This window comes from Mirounga angustirostris, unplaced genomic scaffold (assembly GCF_029215605.1).
Source record: "Mirounga angustirostris isolate CCGP_5_RB_7025 unplaced genomic scaffold, mMirAng1.0.hap1 SCAF_9, whole genome shotgun sequence".
In the NCBI taxonomy this organism is placed as follows: domain Eukaryota; kingdom Metazoa; phylum Chordata; class Mammalia; order Carnivora; family Phocidae; genus Mirounga; species Mirounga angustirostris.
Window position 1 is genome coordinate 18,630,538 of NW_026991717.1, and position 21,817 is coordinate 18,652,354.

The 21,817-nt window shown below is 41.7% G+C and overlaps 1 protein-coding gene across 25 annotated transcripts in view; it reads left to right on the forward strand.

The window, feature by feature from the left end:
- MEF2A (myocyte enhancer factor 2A) overlaps positions 1 to 20,906 on the forward strand; it is a 175,793-nt gene extending 154,887 nt beyond the window's left edge. For 18 of the 25 annotated variants that reach the window (XM_064569981.1, XM_045899506.3, XM_054513342.2 and 15 more), the window contains 4 exons: positions 7,905 to 7,928; positions 11,523 to 11,649; positions 15,338 to 15,464; positions 16,793 to 20,906. In XM_064569981.1, coding sequence (XP_064426051.1) covers positions 7,905 to 7,928; positions 11,523 to 11,649; positions 15,338 to 15,464; positions 16,793 to 17,147 — 633 coding nt within the window. In that variant the 3' untranslated portion in view covers positions 17,148 to 20,906. The remainder of the gene's footprint in view (positions 1 to 7,904; positions 7,929 to 11,522; positions 11,650 to 15,337; positions 15,465 to 16,792) is intronic. The other 7 variants (XM_064569983.1, XM_054513350.2, XM_054513347.2 and 4 more) reach the window with 2 other exon arrangements.
- The last annotated feature ends 911 nt before the right edge of the window (positions 20,907 to 21,817 follow it).

Here is a 21,817-nt window from a genome sequence, read left to right on the forward strand (position 1 = left end):
CTAGACCCTTCTCCCCTTTCTGTCCTGTGGACCAGAAGTCTTAATCTGTGAGGAGATGAACAAAAAGTGTCACCCTTTGGGCATTGGTGACCTCCCATTGTATCTCGAGAAATGGAAAAGGAAAGCCATCTGAAGCTGTGGCAGAGGGGCAGGAACAATGCCGGGAGCATGGCAGGACACCCAAGAAGGAGGAAAGGCTTTGACTGAGAGTGGAGCAGCCTCTGGGGAAAACACACACAACGCCTGGCAAACCAGCGCTCGTTTCCTCCCAGGGGGCTGTGAAGACCAGGCTGGATGCACTGAGGGTGACCATTGCACCGGTGAAGCTCAAATGCAGCCCGATTCCTAATTAAATTAAACTGTGCACCAAAGACCTAGCAAGAGGAAAGGCCTCTTGGTCTGTAGGTCAGTAGAGTTACCCAAACTACAATACAAAGAGAAAGAAGAGTGAAAATAAAACAAAAAGCAAAACAAAGCCTCCAAGAGCTCTGAACTTTGATCAGGTGGTTTAACATTTTTGTCATTGGAATTCCAAAAAGAGGAGAGAGAGAACAGAGAAGAAGAAATAGTTGAAAAAAATAATAAGACCAAGTAGGACAAATACACACATTCAGATTGTTAAAAGCAAAGGACAACAAGGAAAAAATCTTAAAGGCAGCCAGAGAAAAGAGAAGAACAAAGATGAGAATTTATACCATACTTCCCTTCAGAAACTCTGCAAGCTACAAAACAGTGGAGTAACCTGAAGTACTGGAATTCAAAACAAAAAACCCTCAACGTAGAATTCTGTATCCAGCAAAAATGTCTTTCAGAAGTGAAAGAGAAGGGGTGCCTATGTGGCTCAGTCGGTTAAGCATCTGCCTTCAGCTCAGGTCATGATCCCAGGGTCCTGGCTTCGAGGCCCACATCTCACTCCTTGCTCAGCAGAGAGCCTGCTTCTCCCTCTGCCTCTGCCTGCCTGCCTGCCTGTTCCCCCTGCTTTTGCTCTATGTCTCTCTGTGTGTCAAATAAATAAATAAAATCTTAAAAAAAAAAAAAAAAGAAATGAAAGAGAAATAGAAATTTTCTCAAACAAAAATCTGGAGAATTTATTGCTGGGAGATCTGTTCTAAAGAAACGCCGAAGGAAGAGGGACTATGATACCAGCACAAACTTGGATCTACACAAAGAAATATAGAACAATGGAAATGAAATAAATGAAGATAAAATAAAACACAATTCATTTTCCCCTACATTTTATAAACCTTGTATTTTAGATTACAAAGATAGTACCGAAAGTTCTCCTAATGCTTCACACCAGTTTCTCCTATTATTAACATCTTGCATTAGTATAGTACATTAGTTACAACTAACGGGTCAGTATTGATACATTATTATTCACCGCAGTTCCATACTTTATTCATTTTTCCTTAGTTTTTAACTGCATGTCTTGTTGCGTTCCGGGACCCCATCCAGGACACCACATTACATTTAGTGGCCATGTCTCCTCAGACTCCTCTTGGCTGTGATAGTTGCTAAGACTTTCCTTGTTTTAATGACCTTAACAGTTTTGAGAAGTACTGGTAAGGTATTCTGTAGAATGTTCCTCCATTGGGATTTTTTCTCATGTTTTTCTCATGATTAGACTGGGGTTATGGGTTTCGGGGAGGAAGGCCACAGAACTAAAGTGCCATTTTTATCACCCATACAAAGGGTACATAGTATTATTATGAATCATTACTATTGATGTTAACCTTGGCCTCCTTGCTGATGTATCGTTGCGTGGGTTTCTGTGCTTCTTCCTTTCCGTACTGTCCTCTTTGGAAAGAAGTCCCTATGCAAGGTCCATACTTAAGGAGTGGGGAGTTAGGCTGTACCTCCTTGAGGGCGGAATATCTACATCAATTATTTGGAGTTTTTCTGAACAGGTGACTTACCTGTTTACTTTCATTTATTTTATGATTTATATTAATACAAACTTACGGACATTTATATTTTGGGTAATAATACTCCTAAATTCTGTTTATATATAGTTCTACCAATACTGTTTTATTCGTTTGCTCATATTCCAGCTCTAGCTATTGAGGAGTGTTCAGTTGGTTCCTGTGCATCTGAAAACACACCTTCATCCTTGTGGGGTTTTTTTTTCGGGGGGTGGGTAATGGAGGAAGTTACTTTTAAATTTTTCAGTTACTATGAAATGCTCTAGGCTCATCTTGTATATTTCCTGCCCAAGTCCTAGAATCAGTCATTTCTCCAAGGAACCTTGGTTCCTTTTTATTGGAGAATGGTTTAGAAACCAGAATCCGAGCATCTTTCTCTTTTTAATTGCTCTAAAAGATCACTACTTTCTAAAGCAAAAATAGTGGGAATGAATTTTGTGCTTATAACACATGTAAAAATAGAATATAGGACAACAAAAGAGAAGCAAATTGTAAATACAGTTGTAAGCATCTAATATGATATCTATTTGAAGGTGAACTCTAATTAACTAAAGATGTATGTTACAAAACCTAGTGCAACTACAGAAAACAATCTTAAAAGAGGTATAAAAAGTCAATAGAGGAGATAAAATGGAATTATAAAAAAAAAATGCTCGAATAGCCCAAGATATGGGAGAAAAAAGAAAAATAAAGAACAGATGGGACAAATAAATAGATAGCAAGATTGTAGATTTTAATCCAGCCATACAAGTAATCACACCAAATGTGGTCGTAAACATCAGTTAAAAGACAAAATGTCAGATTGTTTAAGAAAAGGAAGATCATACTATACACTGTCTACAGAACCCTACTTTAAATATAAAGGCATAGGTTAGCAGATAGAGAAAACATACTGAGCAAACATTAACCACAAGAAGGCTAGTGTAGCCATATTATTTCAGACAATGTAGATTTCATAATAAGGAATATTACCAAGGAAAAAGAAGGACTTCACACAGTCTGTTTTCCAAGAAATAAGTTATCTTTAATGTATACGCACCTAACAGCACACCTTCAGAATTCATAAACCAAAAACTGATGGAACTAAAAGGTGAAATAGAAAAATCCACAATTGTAGTTGGAAACTTAAACACTCTTCTCTCAGTAATTGACAGAACAAGTAGGCAGAAAAATCTGTAATGGTCTAGACAACCTGAGCAATACTCAACCAACCTGACCTAAGAGACGTTTACAGAACACTTCACAACAGCAGAACATAACATTTTTCTTAAGGGCCCTTGGAACATTCACTAAGATAGACCATTTCCTGTGCCATAAAGTAAACTTCAACAGATTTCAAAAAATCAAAATCATACAGATTATATTCTCTGATCATAATGAAATCCATAACAGAAAGGAAAAATCTTTATATATTGAGGAAAAAACACACTTTTAAATACCCCACGGGTCAAAGAGGAAATCTCAGGAGAAATTATAAAATGTGTGTGTGTGTGTGTGTGTGTGTGTGTAACTCAAGGCATTGGATGTTTATATTAGAAAAGAGAAAGGTACCAAATCAGTAAGGTTTTACTTAAACTCAAGAAAGAAGAGCAAACTTAACCCAAAGCAACCAGAAGAAAAAGAGCAGAAATTAATGAAATTTAAGACAGAAAAACATTAGAGAAAAGCAGTCAGACCAAAGCCTAGTTTTTGATTGCTAAACTTCTAGCCGAACTGACCAAATTAAAAGAGAAGGCATGGGTTATCAATATCAGGAATGAAAGAGGTACTGGCAAAAAGGTGGGCACATAGATCAATGGACAAAACAGAGAGCCCAGAAAATAGACCTACACAAATATATTTAGTTGTTTTTTGACAAAGGCAGTGAAGCAGTTCAATGGAGAAAGGATAGCTGGTACAACTAACTCTGTTGGAACAATTCAGCATCCATATGCAAAAATGAAACCTTAAAATATAACTCATACCTTATACAAAAGTTAAAATGTAGCATAGACTCAAGCATAAAATACAAAACTCTGAAACTTTTAGAAGAAAACATTGGAAAAAAAAATACACCAAAAACATGATCCATAAAGAAAATTTTGATACATTGATGCTGTCAAAATAGTTTCACTATCAAAAAAGTTTTACTCTGTAAAAGATCCTATCCAGAGAATAAAAAGACAACCTAGAGATTAGGAGAAACTGTTTGCAAATCACTTATCTGATAAAGGACTTGCTTCCAGGATGATACAACTATACATCTGTTAGAATGGCTAAGATTTAAAAAATAAAAAAATCAGTGATACTGTGATAGCATTATATGGCAACAGATGGGAGCTACACTTAGGAGCACAGCATAACATACAGAGTTGTTGAATTGCTGTGTTGTACACCTGAAAATAATGTAACATTATGTGTCAGCTCTACTCAAACAGGTGTCTGGGTGGCTCAGTGGGTTAAGTGTCCAACTCTTGATCTCAGAATCACCAGTTCAAGCCCCACTGAGGCCTACTTAAAAACAAAACAAAAACCAAAAATACTAAAATGTCAAGTTCTGATAAGGATGCAGAGCAACAAGAACTCTGATATATTCATGCTTGGAATGCAAAATCATACACCACTTTTGGAAAACAGATCAGCAGCTTCTTAAAAGTTAAATATATACTTGTCATACAACCCAACAATCCTCTCCTAAAGAATTTACCCAAATGAATTGAAAACTGTGCTTACAGGAATCTGTATTTTTCATAGTTGCCAAAAACTGAGAACAACCTAGATGTCCTTCCAACAGATGAATGGATGGATATACCCACTGTGGTACATCCAGACAAAGGAATACTGCTCAGCAATAAAAAGGGATGAGCCATTTATTCACAGCAGTATAGATGAATCTTAAATGAATTTTGCTAAGTGAAAGAAACTGGATCCAAAAGACTACATAGCATGTGATTCCATTTATATTTTATTCTGGAAAATGCAAAACATATCAGCGGTTGCCAGGGACGGAGAGAGGAGTTGACTACAAAGGGAATTTGAGGTAAATTTTTGAGGCGATGGAACTATTCTGTGATCCTGTGTTGTTGGATGTACATATGAGTCTGTGCTTTTGTGCAGTTAAAATCAACCAGGATTCCAGGGGGAATTGAAGACAGAATATAGACCGTGACACATGAATGTCAAGTGTAGTGCAAGTCTGTAACAGGGTGATACAGAAGGGGATGGGGAAGGAGTGCTCAGTAACTTTGGAAACTGTTTTAACTCTAGATAGAGAAAACCAAAAAATTGTAGGAAAGCATTGCGCTCAAGATGGTACATTTGTTATACACACACACACACACACACACACTCTCAAACAGTGAATGTGTTGTAGTTAAAGCTGGGTTTCTCGTTGGGGGAAGAAAAAGTTACAAATAAGCAAGGTGGGTGGGGGTTGGGGAAGGCTACAGTGAACCCTTGTTTCTGGGTTGTTGGTGGAGGTTTCAGTATGAACTTAACTTTCTTAACATATATAGATAGAGAAATATAAATGTGTATAAACATAAATAGTATACATCATATATTTCCTAGCTCATCTGACAGGCCCCTTCAGACAATGACATCTGGTAACCGAGCACACCTAGTACTCAGATCTTAGTTTCTAAAACCTTCTCCAATAAAAGGAATCAGGACTCCTTGGAGAAATGATTGATTATAGAGCTGGGGCGATGAAAACACTGGATGAATCGGAGGTGCCAGAGGATAAGGAAGTGCAGGTGAAAAGGTTACAGGAACCAGCCTTTCAGAAGAGCTCCTGTGGCCCAAACTAGAACAATTTAAGCAACAAAATAAGTAACAACACTATTGGATTAGTACCCAAGGAATAAAAAATACCAAGTCTGTTATTGATAAAAATAAATGATCAAATACATAAATGGAGAAGGGACAGCTCTCCCTTAGAGAAGAATTCTAATTATTACATGTAGAAAGAATGAGAGAAATAGCAAATCATCATTGTAACTACCACAGTACAGAGATCATGGCCACACAGGGTCAATGGATGCTAAAATGAGCGAAAGTTTAAGGAGAAACAGGGTATTTGCATAGCCTCAAAATGTCTCTCCCCAAATAATTGATTACAAAGGGAAAAGTAGTAATTTTGCAGTGGGGAATCCTGGAAGACACGACTTTAACCAGGCAATCGAGCTTAACATCACCGATAATGGAATGACATAACCTTCTGATACGATGTGCTAAGAGGGTCACATCACCTCTTTGGTACTCTTCCAAAAATCCATGCTATCTGAGAAAATCTAAGCCCCAAATTATGGGACATTCAACAAGATATCCACCCAGTACTCTTCAAAAGTTGTTGAGGTCATGAAAAATGAAAGATGGAGGGAATGGTCACAGACCAGAGGAGACTAAGGGTATGTGACAGGGAAGGGCATGTGGGATGCAGGATCCGGTCCTGGAGCAGAAAAGGGACATTGGTGAAATCCAAGTGAAGTCCTATAGCTTCAGTTACTGCTGCTGCAGTAACTCAGGACTGCAAAACTCTGTTAGTTTTGACAGTTGTCTCATGTTTGGGATGTAGACCTGGGTGGGAGTGATGCTGGGGTATGTGATAGTATGTTTTCTTTGCAACTGCTCTCTAAGGATATGATTATTGCAGGATACAAAGTTAAAAATATATACATGTATAACAACCCCAAAAAGAAAAACATTTGGGCATTCAGGATAGTCATTTGGCTCACCTTTCAGGAATGGGATGTGAAATACCTGCTTCTCTTTCAGAAATATAAACTACAGAAAGTTTCATTTAAGGCTCAGAAATGTGTTGATAAGAATTATTAGTAAACTGCAGAATGTAAGGACAAAACTGCATTTAGGCATTTAGCAGCTGGTCAGGGTTATCTCTGCCTGGTCTTTGTTTCAGAGATCATGAAGCATCACTGCAGAATACTCAGAATTTGCCATATAAACTATTTTACACCCTTGTCCCTGCAGGTTCAAGTGAAAACCATACAGCACTTACCCGCAGTATTTCCATGCATATCTTGTAGATGGAGGAATGTGAAGATCTGTATAACTCAACAGCTGAAGAGCATTTTACCCACATTTGAAATAGCAATTGTAGGCCAGGTGATTGTTTTTCAGAGTAGATAACCAGCCTGCCTATTTTACAGTTTGTTTGCAGGTAAACTGGCTTTCAGATTGGGGTTTCCTCTATCAATGATGTTTATACAGACACCTTCCATAGATTGACAGAAAAGCTTGACTTCTTTAAGTAAAATAAAACACTATTTAGTCGATTATTTCTAGCCTATTAGTATTTTCTAAATGCTTAGAGAAAAGGAGCAAATATGTGTCCTTCATTTCTTTTCTGGACATGATTTATCAGTTCATTTTTCTTCCGTCTCATTTGCTTCATACGTGTTATTGTTTTCTGCAGTGAAATTATACATATGAAAGCTGTATTTGCATCTCAATCTTTGTTATTCAAAACTGTTACTAACAAATGTTTGAGTTCTTGTTGTTTCATAACTGTGCTAGCTGTGGTGGGAAATCAGAAAACAAAATAATTCCTGCCAACCAAAGAGCACACATCTAGAAGATATTTAATAATGGACATGTGTAGCCAGGTGGGCTAGGGATGGGAGGATGAAGTATTCTCAAGGTTTCAAGTATAAACTGGGATCATGTTTAGGAACTCCTTTTAAACTAAATAGTTGCAATCGCCTGGCCATGTGCGGGTGAGGCTGACTCAGGAGCAGACTAAGCCGGGGAGCAGGGACAGCTTTAAAGCCTGGCCTGACTAAAACAATCTTTCTTCTGAAATCCGTTCCCAGTGGAGAGACAATAAATAATTTATATTTGTATTCATTGCATATATTTAATCATTTCTTTAGAGTTCCAGGCAACTGCTAGTGTCCAAATAACATGTTTTTCTAAAGAAATATTTTATTTTTGAGTATCAACAGTCTTAGTAACTCTCGTATCCCTCTCATGTGCTGAGTGCAGTCGGAGGAAGAGGAATTGGAGTTGGTGAGTGTGTGTTTCTGCTTGAAGGGAGTTGCAAAAGATCTAGAAAGTACTAATTCTCTTAAATGTTTTTATCTAACCAGTGTTCCCTTTGTTACACAGTTTTTCTTGCTGTTCTTAAACACTATCCGAGCACTTTTAATAACTGAACCAATCTACTGGTACTGCAGAGTCCATCTCGTTTTTCTATTTTATAATTATATATCTTGACCCATTTTGTTGGAGGGAACATTGGAACAGAGCCTTTAAAACAATAGCTGTCAATGATCACAAGACACTTGTTACAGCTTTTTTTTTTTAAGAAAAGATACAAAATACCTTATATAGTTCCCCAAATTATTAACATATTTTTAGAAAATGACTTCACCCTCAAAGTTCCTCAGATTGTAACACATGGTCTTGTGTTATTTCTCTTTCTTTCAAAAAGATTACATCATTTTTGGTGAGGTCACCTTTTTCAGAGTTGAAATTATTTCATACTGCATGAGACGATCTGAACCATAAGGGGGGGTTCCCTGTTTGCTGAAAGGAATATCTGTAATTTAATATACACAAATTTACTTTTTTCTATCAGGACATACTCTGTTGTTAAAAGTAGCTATTACCCTTTGTCTTAAATGATTTCTATTGGCTTTTCTTCTAGAAAATAAATTTAACTAAAAATAACTCTCTTCTTTGGGGACTAAAACCCAGAATTCACAGAAATGATCATATAAATTCAAAGTCAGTTGCTAATTAGTGACTTTAAGGGGGAAAAACTTGAAAATGTTTAGTTTGTAGCATGGACAAGGGTTCAGATTGCATGAGAGCATGGGGGGAAGGCATCTGTTTTATTTATACTTTATTATTACATATATATGCATGCTGGTGTGTTTTGCACCGTTTATGTCTTTTTAGATAAGGTTGTCTGTGCTCTGTCCTTAAAATAGATCATCCTTTAACTTTGTGATCACTCACAGTTTTAGATGTGGTTTTGTATTTAGTAAACTAAAATATACAAGTCTGCCATCAGTTGTGGTATTGGATTATATCATGTGCAGATTTAGACCTTCTTCTGGGGAGATACTTTACTTAGTGATACGGTAATAATTAGAAAATGGAAGTTTATAATTCAAGATAAAATAATTTGACTATTTACCCTTAGGAAGTTGTCACAAATGCTTCCTTTCAATTCTGTAGCAGTATGTTGCCCTCTAGTGGTCCCACAAGTCTCTTACTCAGAAAAATCAATGCCATTGACATTAGGAGCTTTGATGCATGGAACCGATACAGTGGCATTCACTATTACACACATGAGGCCATGCCAGAAGATTGCCTTGGAAATGAAGTCCTGCCATGGATAGAGCCAGGCCAAACTGGGTCATGCTGTGTTCTTTTGCCTACTGTCTGACTCTTGAGTTTCCAGTGATCAAATCTTAGATTAAGTCCAAAGTGTATCTCTACCTCAAAAATTCATTAAAATTATTAACTTGATGCTGAGATGAAAGGGTATTGCCACTTACCGTACACTGACTTCCACCCACTTAAAGTTCACCCCCCAGATAGAGTCTCAGAGATAAATTTCTCTAAATCTTTGAAAACTACAAAATGAAGAAATAAAAAATATTTGTAATTAAGAAACAAAGACATAACCAAAAACCGTAAACAGTTCATGTTCTTTAAAACTTAAGCTGATTCAGACTCTAAAACTTAATCAGTTTTAAATGCAGAGCTTTGTGGTCAGAACCAAAATATGATCCCAATGATTCTTAGCATTTAGAAAGTTGTTCAGATTGGTTTGAAATCTCAAATATAATCCTGGATGGCTCGGACCCAAAGTGAGGAAAAACAGGAACCTCCACTAAAGACTCTTCTGGTGAGAGGCAGACTGCTGACATTCCTTAAGAAGCCTTGCTGTTCTAAAGCGCCTCTACTCCAGGGTTGCTCCAGGGGCCATACCTGTGGCTCCGAAGTTATGTGGCTCCGAAGTTATGTAGAAATTTGTCCCACCAGTTATGTAGAAATCTTGGGCCAGAGGGTTTCTTGGGAAGATCATTTAAGGATACTATGTTATATTTGTGTAGTACTTGAGTTACCAAAGCACTTCCCACCTCTTGGCTCGCTAGAGCTTCACAGTGGTGCACAGGCCGGCAGCACAAAGATCACTGTCTTCCCTACTGTACAAACAGAGGTTCAGAAAGGTGAAATGATTTCCCCCCTGCTTAGGAAGTAGTGAATTTGGGACAGAAACACAGGTGCTGTAACCACCTCCTGAATGGTCTTTCTTAATTAGAACAGAAACTTAAGATTGGGTGGAAAATACAAACTAATGAAATAAACTGAGATGATTAACATTCAAGTATCTAAATCTAGCCAAAGGCCCTCATCTGATTACCCTTTGGAAGTGGTGAGAGGGAAAATTGAATCACACTCTGTCTCTTTATAACCTCAAGGGCACTGAATGTACTTTCACTGATACGGCTTAGACCCCCAAATGTCATTATCAGGCTGTAACTTCTTCATTAAATACATACACACACACACACACACACACACACACACACATACATGTATAACCCTGGAGTAGTTGTGCTTTGGCCTTCTTGGGTGCTGACCCCATGGATCATGGAGTCCGTTCTCTCCCTCTGAACTTGGTTTTGGAGCGTTCCCTGAAGCCCCTGTGGTGAGAAGGTGTCGTCATCTCCCGACACGTAGGGGAGTGGCCATCTCAGGCTGACTTGATTATTCAGTAGTTGGTTTTTTTAAATTCATTGCCAGTGTGGATAGGATACTGTGTAGATGGAGTCGGTCAGCAAGCATTTAATATTGCTCCATTCACAGTCCTACGAAAAGTACGTTAGTCACAGGCTCTCTACGCAAAGCCTCTCGTTTCAGAAGAGTCAGGAGCCTATGCAGAGGGAAGCATATCTGAACCTGCTGCCAAGAAATAGGTCACTGGGTGGGTGGTGGTGACCGTGGGGGAGGCTGAGCATGTTTGGGGGCGGGGCACTTGCGGGGGGGGGGGGTGCGCGCGCGCGCATGTGTGTGCGTGTGTGTGTGTGTGTGTAGCAACTGCAGGATCACAGGGAAGGAAAACTGAAAGCAAGCTGTACTTCAGGATGCCAAGACTTAACACCACGTTAACATGTGAATGCTGCAAATACAAGTAGTTTTGATCCCTAAACTCATGGACTTACACTCTCAGGATACAAATGACTTTTGGCTCTCCTCAAGTCTCGAAAACCTAGGTGTTTGATTTGGGGCAGCCTGGTGTGGTGTTTGCAGTGCCTGCAAGTCCTCATTTATGGTGACACATCAAAGCATTCTCGCCCATAATGCAAGTTTCTGTTTTAAGGATATATCCTTGCCATCAATAAACACTATGAAAGACAAGGGAAAATGAATAATTAATGTACAACTGTGTCCCTTGAAATTAAATATTTAGTTGTTCCCATTAGTATTTTTAAGGTTTTTTTCACATCATGACTGCTTTAAGAAATAATGACATTCACATCATAAAACTGTGAAAAATGTCACTTTTAAATTGAATGTTATTTTTAAAATACTAGGCTTGAATATAAATACTCAAATAATGACACTTTTTTCTCTCTCTCACAGAATACCCAGAGGATAAGCAGTTCTCAAGCTACTCAGCCTCTAGCTACCCCGGTCGTGTCTGTGACCACCCCGAGCTTGCCTCCACAGGGACTCGTGTACTCAGCCATGCCGACCGCCTACAACACTGGTGAGCCTGCTCTCTTGCCTTCTGTGGATTTTAGGTCTTTGTTTTGTGATCAACATGTGCTTCTGTGATTTTTTTAAAAGTATATTGATTGAAATAAATTATTTCCAGTTCTTTAGGTTCACATTTGAGTGTATTAAAAAACAAAAGTTAGCTTTGAAAAATGTACAAAAAAATACATTGATTGGAGAATGATTTCCCAGTGTCAACTTTTACTTACCCTTGACGAAGAAACAGGTAGCTGTTCCCAGAATTACGGCCTGTGCGTCAAACCAGGGAGGAGGAGAGACTGCTGCTTGGCATTTTCTCGGTCGTGTCTCATTACACAGTATGCCACTCCTCCAGGCTGGTGAAGGGAGACCGTTTTCTCACCTGTGTTAACCCACTGGCAGAAAGACGGAATCCCCTGGGACTCAGGACTCCGAAATGTGGCAGATGTGTCGCTGCGCCGGGCAGGTTGTGTTTTCCTCTGTGTAACTGCCTGGTTTTGTTTCTGTCCTTTGTGCCTTAGGAGCCAAACCGGGACCTTTCTTGTTTCTCCTCAGAGCCAGTCACTCCTCCCTTCTGAGAGGAGCTTCTCACTCATTTATGTTTATTTAGACATTTCATTTTAAAATACCCTGTTTCGGGGGTTTGGTAGGCAAAGTTAGCACTGCTGAGTGATCGGAGGGGCGCTCTTAGCCACGCAGGCGGTCTGCAGAGGCCCAACGTGCAGCAGGTTTCTTCCAGATTAGCCGTTCTGAGGAGAGGCCGAAGGCCGGCGCGTGTGGTTTCGCTTTCTCACCCGCTGAGCCAAACACCTGATGCTTCAAAGGAGGAAGGAAAGAAGGAAATAGTTAAATGATACCTTGTCAGTTATTCAGACTGCAGTGCAGGGCATTCATCCTTTCATGATTCTTCTAAGTAGACTATAATAAAAATCATCTAATTTTAGACTTCAGAGTAAATGCTTTAGCACGGTGCTTTCAAACTGCTGTCTGAAGCTCCCTGAGGCCATTGATACATTTGATTGTCACTTTAATTCCATGTAGTTCATTTAAAACAGAATTTTAAAAGGTTTTGTTGAAAAAAGAAAGCCTCTTAGGAAAATGTCCACTACCTTTTCTAACAATCAGTATGAAAAAATGTCCAAATCTATTAAGTGCAAATCTAGAGTAAAGCAAGAGATAACACATCCATAGAAATTCTGTGTCCTTGCAGTGATCATCAGCTGTATGAGTGACAGTATGCCAGGGATGGAGCTTTTGTCCCAGATTCATGCCAGCTAGGGAGACAGGATGTACCTGAGGTGGCAGCTCTGGAGGTGAAGTCCTGAGCAGCGGAGCTTAGCAGTTTGCACTCTTGAGAACGTGAGGAAAGAGGGACACGTACAAGCTGAAAGGTTCAGAGGAGCACGGGCGGCAAAGATGGGGCTTGAACTGGTTCGAAGCGAGAGCAGTTTCCTGAGCACTTCATGACAGGTTTTCCAGTATACGTAGACGTTCCACTGTGCATGCTTTTAGACATGCTATTGGATTAGCAAGAACTTGTTTTTTAAAAGTCCAGAAGGAATTACCAAAACATAAAAACAGAGTCCGATTCTCTCAAAACTATCAATCCCTTGGCCTCAGTCTCATTCCTTCTTTTCACTGACTTGGTCTCTATGCTCTTTTCCGGAGCATGTCTTTGGCTTAATTTTAAACAATATTATTTTTACTGTATTTAGTTGCCCTTTTTAAACACATGTCCGTTTTCATCTTTCTCTAGAATGTCATCTGCCTTTCTGTACATAGAGTCAAACTCACACCAAATGGTCAGGAAAGGGATGAAGAGATGAGCGACATTTCAGAAAGTACAACAGTTTTTATGTGGAGGAATCCCAGATACTTCCTCATGCCCATCAGTAAGGTCACGCCTAGCTTCACAGACCTGCTCGCGCATCCATTCAACACATATTTATTGAGCACTTGCTATGTGGCAGGTACTGGGCCGGGCACACAAGAGTGTATGGTTGCCAGTGGAGAAAGACACAGGACTGACGGCTCTAGGAATCATTTATTATAGTCATGTGAAGAGCTACTTGAAGCTTCACTAAAGGGGCACACATGATTCAGCCGGGCAGAGCAGGAAGAATGTTCCAGGGAGAGGGAGCACTGTGTACAAAGGCTAGCAGAGCGGAGCATGGCTGGAGGGATGGGGGGAGGTAGCAGGGTGTGTAGAGTTGAAACTATAGAGGTGAGTAACAATTTATAGGCCATGTTGAAGATTTTGGATATTGGGAGCACTGGGAAGCCAGAAAGTTTGAGGCAGAGAGGTACCTGGAGCATATTTGTTAACTTTAAGATCACTTTGGCTAGTGTTCATAGGGGCAGAACTGCGTGCCAGGAGACCACACGGGAGGGTAGCATGGTGGCCCAAGTAGTGGATCCTGATGGCTTAGCGGTGGCAGGAGAGCTGGTGAAACGGGCAGGTTTGAGAGAACACAGAGATCAGACCGGCCTTGGTGGGTGGTGGTGGAGGTAGGAGAGAAGGATCAAGAACACTCGCAGGTTTCTGGCACGGGCAACCAGGTGAATATCGGTGCCGTTTATTAAGATAAGGAGCAGGTTTGGAGGGGACGAGGCGGCCAGTTCGGGTGGCAAATTTGAGGTGTTTGGAGAGACATCCAAATGGGCATACCAAGTAGGTAGTTGGGAGGACCTAGAGGTAGAGAGTTGGGGGCCGCAGGGGGCGCTGTGGAAGGCACCAGTGTGCGGGACCTCCCGTGCCGCCGCCTCGGGGAGTGGATGAGGCGGTCGGAGATCGTGGCATGAGCAGAGTGCAGAGGCAGGCAGAGTCCTAAGCACCAGCTATGTCCTTGCCACTCAGTCCCTTTTTTATTAGTGTTAATTCACTAGGAAGACCAGCTTCTTTAAATACCTCTCTTGAGACATGAGAAAGCAGTAAAAAGTAGAAGAGTTTTTGCCACCTCTCTTTAAAACTGTATGGAAAAGAGAAGTGTTAATGAAGAACTGAAATAGCTCGACGTGTGCATGATACCTACTGTCCTGAGTCTCGGCCAAAGTGATTATGACTGAGGCATTCAGAGAAAATGAGCTATATTCTCTATTATACTCTTGTCACACGTAAGTTTGTTCATGAAGTTGTGTTGCACGCAGTCCGGGATCTTCGACAGCCCCGTACTGTGAACGACCGCCGTTCATCAGTCGTGTGCTAACGTTTTCTCCAGGCCCCTGAGCTTGGCCCCGCACGAGAAGGGGTGCTCTGTCCTTCCTGCTCCCCGGTACTTCAAGAAGAGAAGAGCTGCTGATCGAGGCTCTGTCCCATCTGTCGCTCCTTTTTCCCCGGGGGCGGGGAGCGATGGGCATGTGTAAGGTGACAGCTGCATACGCACGTCCCTTAGCGATGGCCTGGTCATTATTTCTATTTACAAGTCTGGAAAAAGGATCTCAACTTTCTGTGAGCTAGGAAACTGTAAACATGTAGTACAGAGTTGAGACTGACTTTATTGAGATAATCCCACACAAGCAAATGCAGCTAGGACCTGTAAACCTCCCCAAAGAAAAACTGTTGTCGGTTTAGACCTGTGTCTTTTATGTTAGGAAGTACCTGGCTTCTCTCAACCGGGGAACTTTTGGAGCTACTCTGTGAAAAACGGATTTGCTTGGGCCTTCTCGCCCACACACGAGTAATACTTCTTCCCTTGTCCTAGATTACTCGCTGACTAGCGCAGACCTGTCGGCCCTGCAGGGCTTCAACTCCCCGGGCATGCTGTCTCTGGGACAGGTGTCGGCCTGGCAGCAGCACCATTTAGGACAAGCAGCCCTCAGCTCTCTGGTGTGAGTACCTAGAGATTGTCCCCGAGTCTCTCCCCCCAGCCCGTGCGCTTTATTTTTCTGTCGGTTACAGTCTTTTGTGCTGTTTACTGTCATGTGGCTGTCCTAGAATGATCTCTTTTTTACGTGGTACAAGTGTTTGGAGAAAATATTTCCTTTATGTGATTCTAGATAATAGCTTGGATACTGATCAAACTAGGCATTCCCTGAAGAGATCTGGGGAGCAAGGCTTCTCTACTGTGGAGGTAGAGGGACTCAAAATAGTAACCAAGGGGTACTGAGGCACAGACGTCTCCCACCTGCACCTCCCTTCTACCTACCAGCCAACCATTAAGCCACCCAGTCCCACCCCTCCTTTCCCACGTCTACATCTGATCCCAGTGTTGGAAGAAAGGCAGCTTAAAGGTATTCAGGCCCACCACCCCCCCCACACACACTTTTTTTTTTTTGCTTTGGTGGTTATCCGTGCACAAAGGGAATAGGAAAATAGCCAACACTCATGGAAGCCAACTGGGTCTGCTGTTGTGTCCCCTCTTCTGAGATGCTCTCCTCCACCTGGCCGTCATCCTGGTTCTCCCTCCTGCTAGCGCTCTCGGATACCCCCTGGGCACCACCGTAAGCTCGTCTCCCTCCTGTGCCCTCACCCTGCCCATAAGGAATGTTCTCTTTGTTGAACTCTTCTTAGTGAGGTTCGGTGTGTGCAGCGGGCTGGGATCAACCACATGAACCCCAGTAGCCGGATTCACACACAAGATACCCCACCCCTGTTGTTCCTCCCCTCCTGTCCACGGAGAAAGCCAAGGAGAGTTTCCTTCTTTGATTTTCTTGGCCCGTTGGCCCTCAGGGGGTCTGTTCGTCCTAAATGAACACACGGCAAGCGGAAAGGGCTTGGCGCGCAGACTGGGGGAGAAGCCTGTACACACTGCTGCTCTGAGCAAGTTGGCCTTCCGAGGCGGTTTCCTCCCCCTGGAAAATAGGGTCCGGTGGCGGCCTTCGCGTTGCCGTGCGCACAGATGAGCTGCGCCCGTCCCAGGGCCAGAGCAGAGAGGAAGCTGCGCGCAGGGCCCGTAGTCCTTCCCTCCCATTCTGCTCCCCGCGCAGCCGCAGACGCACAGTTTCGGCTCCTTTCCCTGCAGAAGGACCCAGGCCGTGGCCAGGGGAGCTAGACCCCAAAGCTCTCCACCGTCCTGGGCATTTTTTTCCTTCCACGGAGAGGGCATTAAAGGCAGTCCTGGGAATTCTGACGGGCTTCCAGTCGGGCGGTGGCTGCAGTACCATTCCGGTTATGCAGATGCACTCACCCACCGTCTAACATCTTTTCTTTCCTTCAGTGCTGGAGGGCAGTTATCTCAGGGTTCGAATTTATCCATTAATACCAACCAGAACATCAACATTAAGTCAGAACCAATTTCACCTCCCCGGGATCGAATGACCCCGTCAGGCTTCCAGCCGCAGCCGCCGCAGCCGCCGCCCCCCCAGCCCCCCCAGCCCCCCCAGCCCCGGCAGGAAATGGGGCGCTCCCCTGTGGACAGTCTGAGCAGCTCGAGCAGTTCCTATGATGGTAGTGACCGGGAGGACCCACGGGGCGACTTCCATTCTCCAATCGTGCTTGGCCGGCCCCCCACCACGGAGGACAGAGAAAGCCCTTCCGTCAAGCGAATGAGGATGGACGCGTGGGTGACCTAAGGCTCCCGGGCTGGTGTTCGTACTTCGTGATCTGCAGCGAACTGCCCTACATATCTACATCGGTAAATAAGGACATGAGTTAACTATATTTATACGTACATACATACATATATATCCCTTTATATATATATGTATGTGGGCGTGAGTGTGTGTGTGTGTGTGTGTGGGTGTGTGTTGCATACAGAATTGGGCACTTACCTGCCTCGTAGATCTGCAGATGTGCGTCCCATGGCAAACAAAGCGCCCTGTAGGCAGAGTCTAGTCTGGCACTTCCTTGGACTACTTGTTTCATAAGATAACCAGTTTTTGCAGAGAAACGTGTACCCATATATAATTCTCCCACACTAGCTTGCAGAAACCTAGAGGGCCCCTATTTGTTTTATTTAACTGTGCAGTGACTGTAGTTACTTAAGAAAAATGCTTTGTAGAACAGAGCAGTAGAAAAGCAGGAACCAAGAAAGCAATACTGTACATAAAATGTCATTTATATTAATTACCCAGCCTGGCATGGGTCTCTGTTGCAGAGGGGTGCATGGGAAGGGCTGTTGATATTTAAAAAAAAAAAAAACAAAAAACAAAACAAAAAAGCCCCACACATAACTGTTTTGCACGTGCAAAAATGTATTGGGTCAAAGAAGTGATCTTTAGCTAATAAAAAAGAGAGAGAGTAGAAAACACGCATGAGATATTCAGAAAATACTAGCCTAGAAATATAGAGCATTAACAAAATAAATTAATATATTAAGTTATAATTGGACTATGTCAGAAGTTTCTTTTTACATTCATATCTTAAAGAAACTGATTTTAGCTCATGTATATTTTATATGAAAGAAAACACCCTTATGAATTGATGACTATATATAAAATTATATTCACTACTTTTGAACACATTCTGCTATGAATTATTTATATAAGCCAAAGCTGTATGTTGTAACTTTTTTTTTTAAGAGAATAGCTTTATCTTGTTTTAACTTTTTAGTTTTATTTTAAGAGGGGAAAAAAAAAAACAAACAAAAATACCTTGCAAGCAGAACCTTGGAAAAAAAAAGCCATGAACACTTATTATTCTATATGTAAATTAAAAGTTGAGCCAAACTCTTTTGTGTATATAGCATCTTAAATATATGATCACCTTTGATGTAAGTACCTATGTATTGTATGGTCACCAGATTAAAAAGTATATTTTTGTGGATTGCCGCCAATTTGGGGGGAAAAGGCGAGATCCTTATTAAGTAGAGTATTCACTGTTTAATATTTACTATTTTGTTAAATATACTGTACTTTGGATTTTAATTATTAGCCCAGTCTTTTCAGAGGATTGTATAAAGGGGTTTCTCCCCTCACTGGTGGTGAATGTGTGATGATGTTACATTGTAATCTTTGTGCTGTATGGGTTGAGCATCATTATATATTTTATATGTGTACATAAATAGCAAAGTGGCAAAAAAAACGTGTTAAGTTCATCTTGCATAAATATAAAATGTGTTGTAACAGATTTTATAAGGCATTACTTAAAACTTGCCTTTTGTGAGGAAAAGAAATATAGTAGAAAAAGCTGGCCTAATTTAATATTAGAGAACATGGCAAAATAGTAGATGAGCACAAAGGTTTTATAAGTGGTAAATGATTAGGGAAAAATATTTGTGGGGGAAGGGATCTTTTTTTCCTGGCCCCTCTGAAATAGAACGATGCACCTGGTCACAAGATACTACCCTTCGCCACTCTCTGTGCATGGCAGTGGCACTTCGGTGGGGGGAGAAGCTCTCTCCCGGGCCCTTCGCTAGCCGGCATGGCTCACCGTCCTCACGAAACCCGGGCCGCACTCAGCTTAGCCTTTGAATGAGGCCTTCCTCCTACAGGAAGACAGCAAAGCCGTGATGGCAGGTTCGTCCGTTTCCTGGGCTTGTGCCACAAACAAAATTCAAAGTCCTGTATATCTTTCCTCATAGATTTTTAAATACTCCCTTTCCTGAGAAACTCAAAGTAAGGGTTTAAACATTGCTGCTATTTTGTATTTTAAACTTAATGTTGAGCAGCTACCTACAATTTTTTACTTACATTTTGCTTTTCCCCCTAAATTGCCTGCCTTCTGACATTTTCCTCATGCTATTTGTGACAAATCATCAGCCAGATTTCCTGACTGACACATGGGTATTAGGTACAGGGGAAACCTGTGGTGTTCACAGCTACAAAATGGATTCGGTTTTAGGAACAGTTTGGGTAGTAAATTTCAATAGAAGCCAAAAAAAAAGGGAGGGTGACGTGCTGTCTCCTCTCGTCAGGATGGCCGTTGGGCTCTTATTCAGAAAGGATTAGTTTCTCTTTAAAATGTACTTACTTTACTGAACCGCATACAGGCACGTTTCTTCATAAGGTCACACCTGATGGAAACAAGACAGTCTCCCAACACTGAATTTCCAAGATAATCCTTACCACTTTGTAAACCATTTATAGCTTTGAAAGTGTTAAGTGATTCTTTCGTTACTATTCATGCACGTTCATGAACTTCTGCTGTACATTGGAATAGGAGTTACCACATTCGCATTTACTGTCTATTTTCTTGTGTGCCTTATGAGATGGCTTTTCTGACTGTATCTCAATAGTCTTTCTTTCTATGCAGGTTTATAATCAGTACAACTACTGTTTTCTAAAATACTATTACACGAGGCTCGGAGTTTGTATTTCAATTACGCTGACCAAGTAACAATGTATTCCGTTTTCAGGAAGTGAATATTTGACTGTTAACCCTTTTCCTGTCTGCCCAGTGTGACCTGGAGCGTATGGACTTGACAGACACCCCTCACCCAGACTCCATGTACAAACACATACACATGCACATCTCCTGGTGGAAACCAACTCAGAGCGGGGAAGACACGAATGGTGTTTCTTTAGAACTGACTTTTCTTACCGTTTTAGACTCGTGTGTTTTGTATGACACCATCACAAGAAAATTTTATCCTTCAGATGAAGTATTTTATTACTAAAAGACAAAAACAAAAAAAGCTTAGAGGACACTGCACTGGTTCAAGTACGGTTTCCAACAGCTGTCCTTCCCTCAGTGCGCTAACCGGTCCTACATTGAGAGTGAGAGTCACCATTGTATGTCTGCAGATGGTCCCGATCGAAACTCCATCTTTTGAGCCCTAATTATGTCCATTGTGTTAGAGACTAAATCAGGGGTTTGTTCTGAAAGAACAACATATGTTTTACCATTTCCTTTAACTATAAGGACAACTAACAAAGCATTAACCTATTTTCTGTATTAACCATCGTGCGCACAAGAAATACATAGTAAATAAGGAACCAGAAAACTCCTGGCATTGGATCATAAGAAGCTAGATGATTAGAATGTGAAAAAGATTTTACAAATGTAAAACTTTTATTTCTCTGTAGAAACTTTCTTCACTTTGCTGTGCAAGAAGACACTGCTTTGCTATATTTAAAATGGCTTTTTTAAAAAGAGATTTATGTATTTGGTAAATGTTTGTAGTCAACAGTTCACACAAGAAGCTGTACACGGTTTGATCATGTAAAACCGTTTGGCGGCACAAGCTGGACTTTGTTGCCATCCTTGAGATGAACCTTTTAAGAAAAATAAGTTAATCTCAATTTTTCCCTGAATGTGTTGTTTTTTCTTCATTATACAATAAATATTATAGTGAACTTTTTATCAAATGGTTAAGAAAATGCTAGAGGTTGTTGTAAACTATTTGTATCCTGCACTCACTACAGTAAAGACGGACTGGCTTTTCCTGTGTACTCCAGACTCTGTCATGTTTGCCGCCAGTCGCCCCCGCCCTTGCCCCCCTCCCCCCCATGCCTCTCCTGTCCTTTCCCCTCACAAAGACCTTTTCCACCTGCAGATCCCCTTTACTTACTTTGAGGCTTAGTCAAGGAAACGGTGGCGGCGTCTTGCCAGCCTCGCCCATAGCTGCTCCTGAGAACTGCCCTCCTGGGCCGCCCGGGTCCCTGCAGGAAGCAGCAGGCCCTCCAGGGCCTAGCATCGGCCAGCCGGGCTGTTCTGCAGTCGGTGCGGATCGGATCGGATCGGGTAAGCCGCTTCAGGCTCTACTGACGACTGCTTGCAGGATATACTTGCGGGGGGCGGGGGGGGGGGGTGGTTACTGTTAAACGGAATCTAATGAACGCAAGTTCTGTCTACCCAAAATGCACACACAATACCGAGCGAGCGGCAGCAGAAGACAGATTTACTAAGTGAATTATTTTCAAAAGTGACAAGTGTGAAAACTTATCTTAAACTTGGCAGTGGAAAGTGTTCTCTTCCTTGGATTTGCCTTTTAAGCCAGCTCCTAACTGAGCTGTTTCTTGCTGTCAGTTAAATTAAAAGCTAAATTTTTGTGCTGGTTTTACTCGCTGGCTACAGTGAGGCTCTTATTAGCAGGTTTTGAAAGCTGGTTGAGTCCTGTGGCTAAAAATAGCCTAATCCCAGCTGCAGCTACTTAAAATCAATTCATTGCGATTTCCTGGTTCACTCCCGCGGGTGCCTTCCTCTAGGCTTTAGCCTGCTTTTAAGCTCCTTCTGGGCCTGACTGGCACCAGCCACGGAGAGGGGTGTTCAGTTGGAGCCCTCCGCCAGCTGGAGCCTCCAGGCTGCTCTCCTCTGCCCGACCAGTCGCTCGGCAGGGGCCCGAGCACCACCTGGTCGTAGA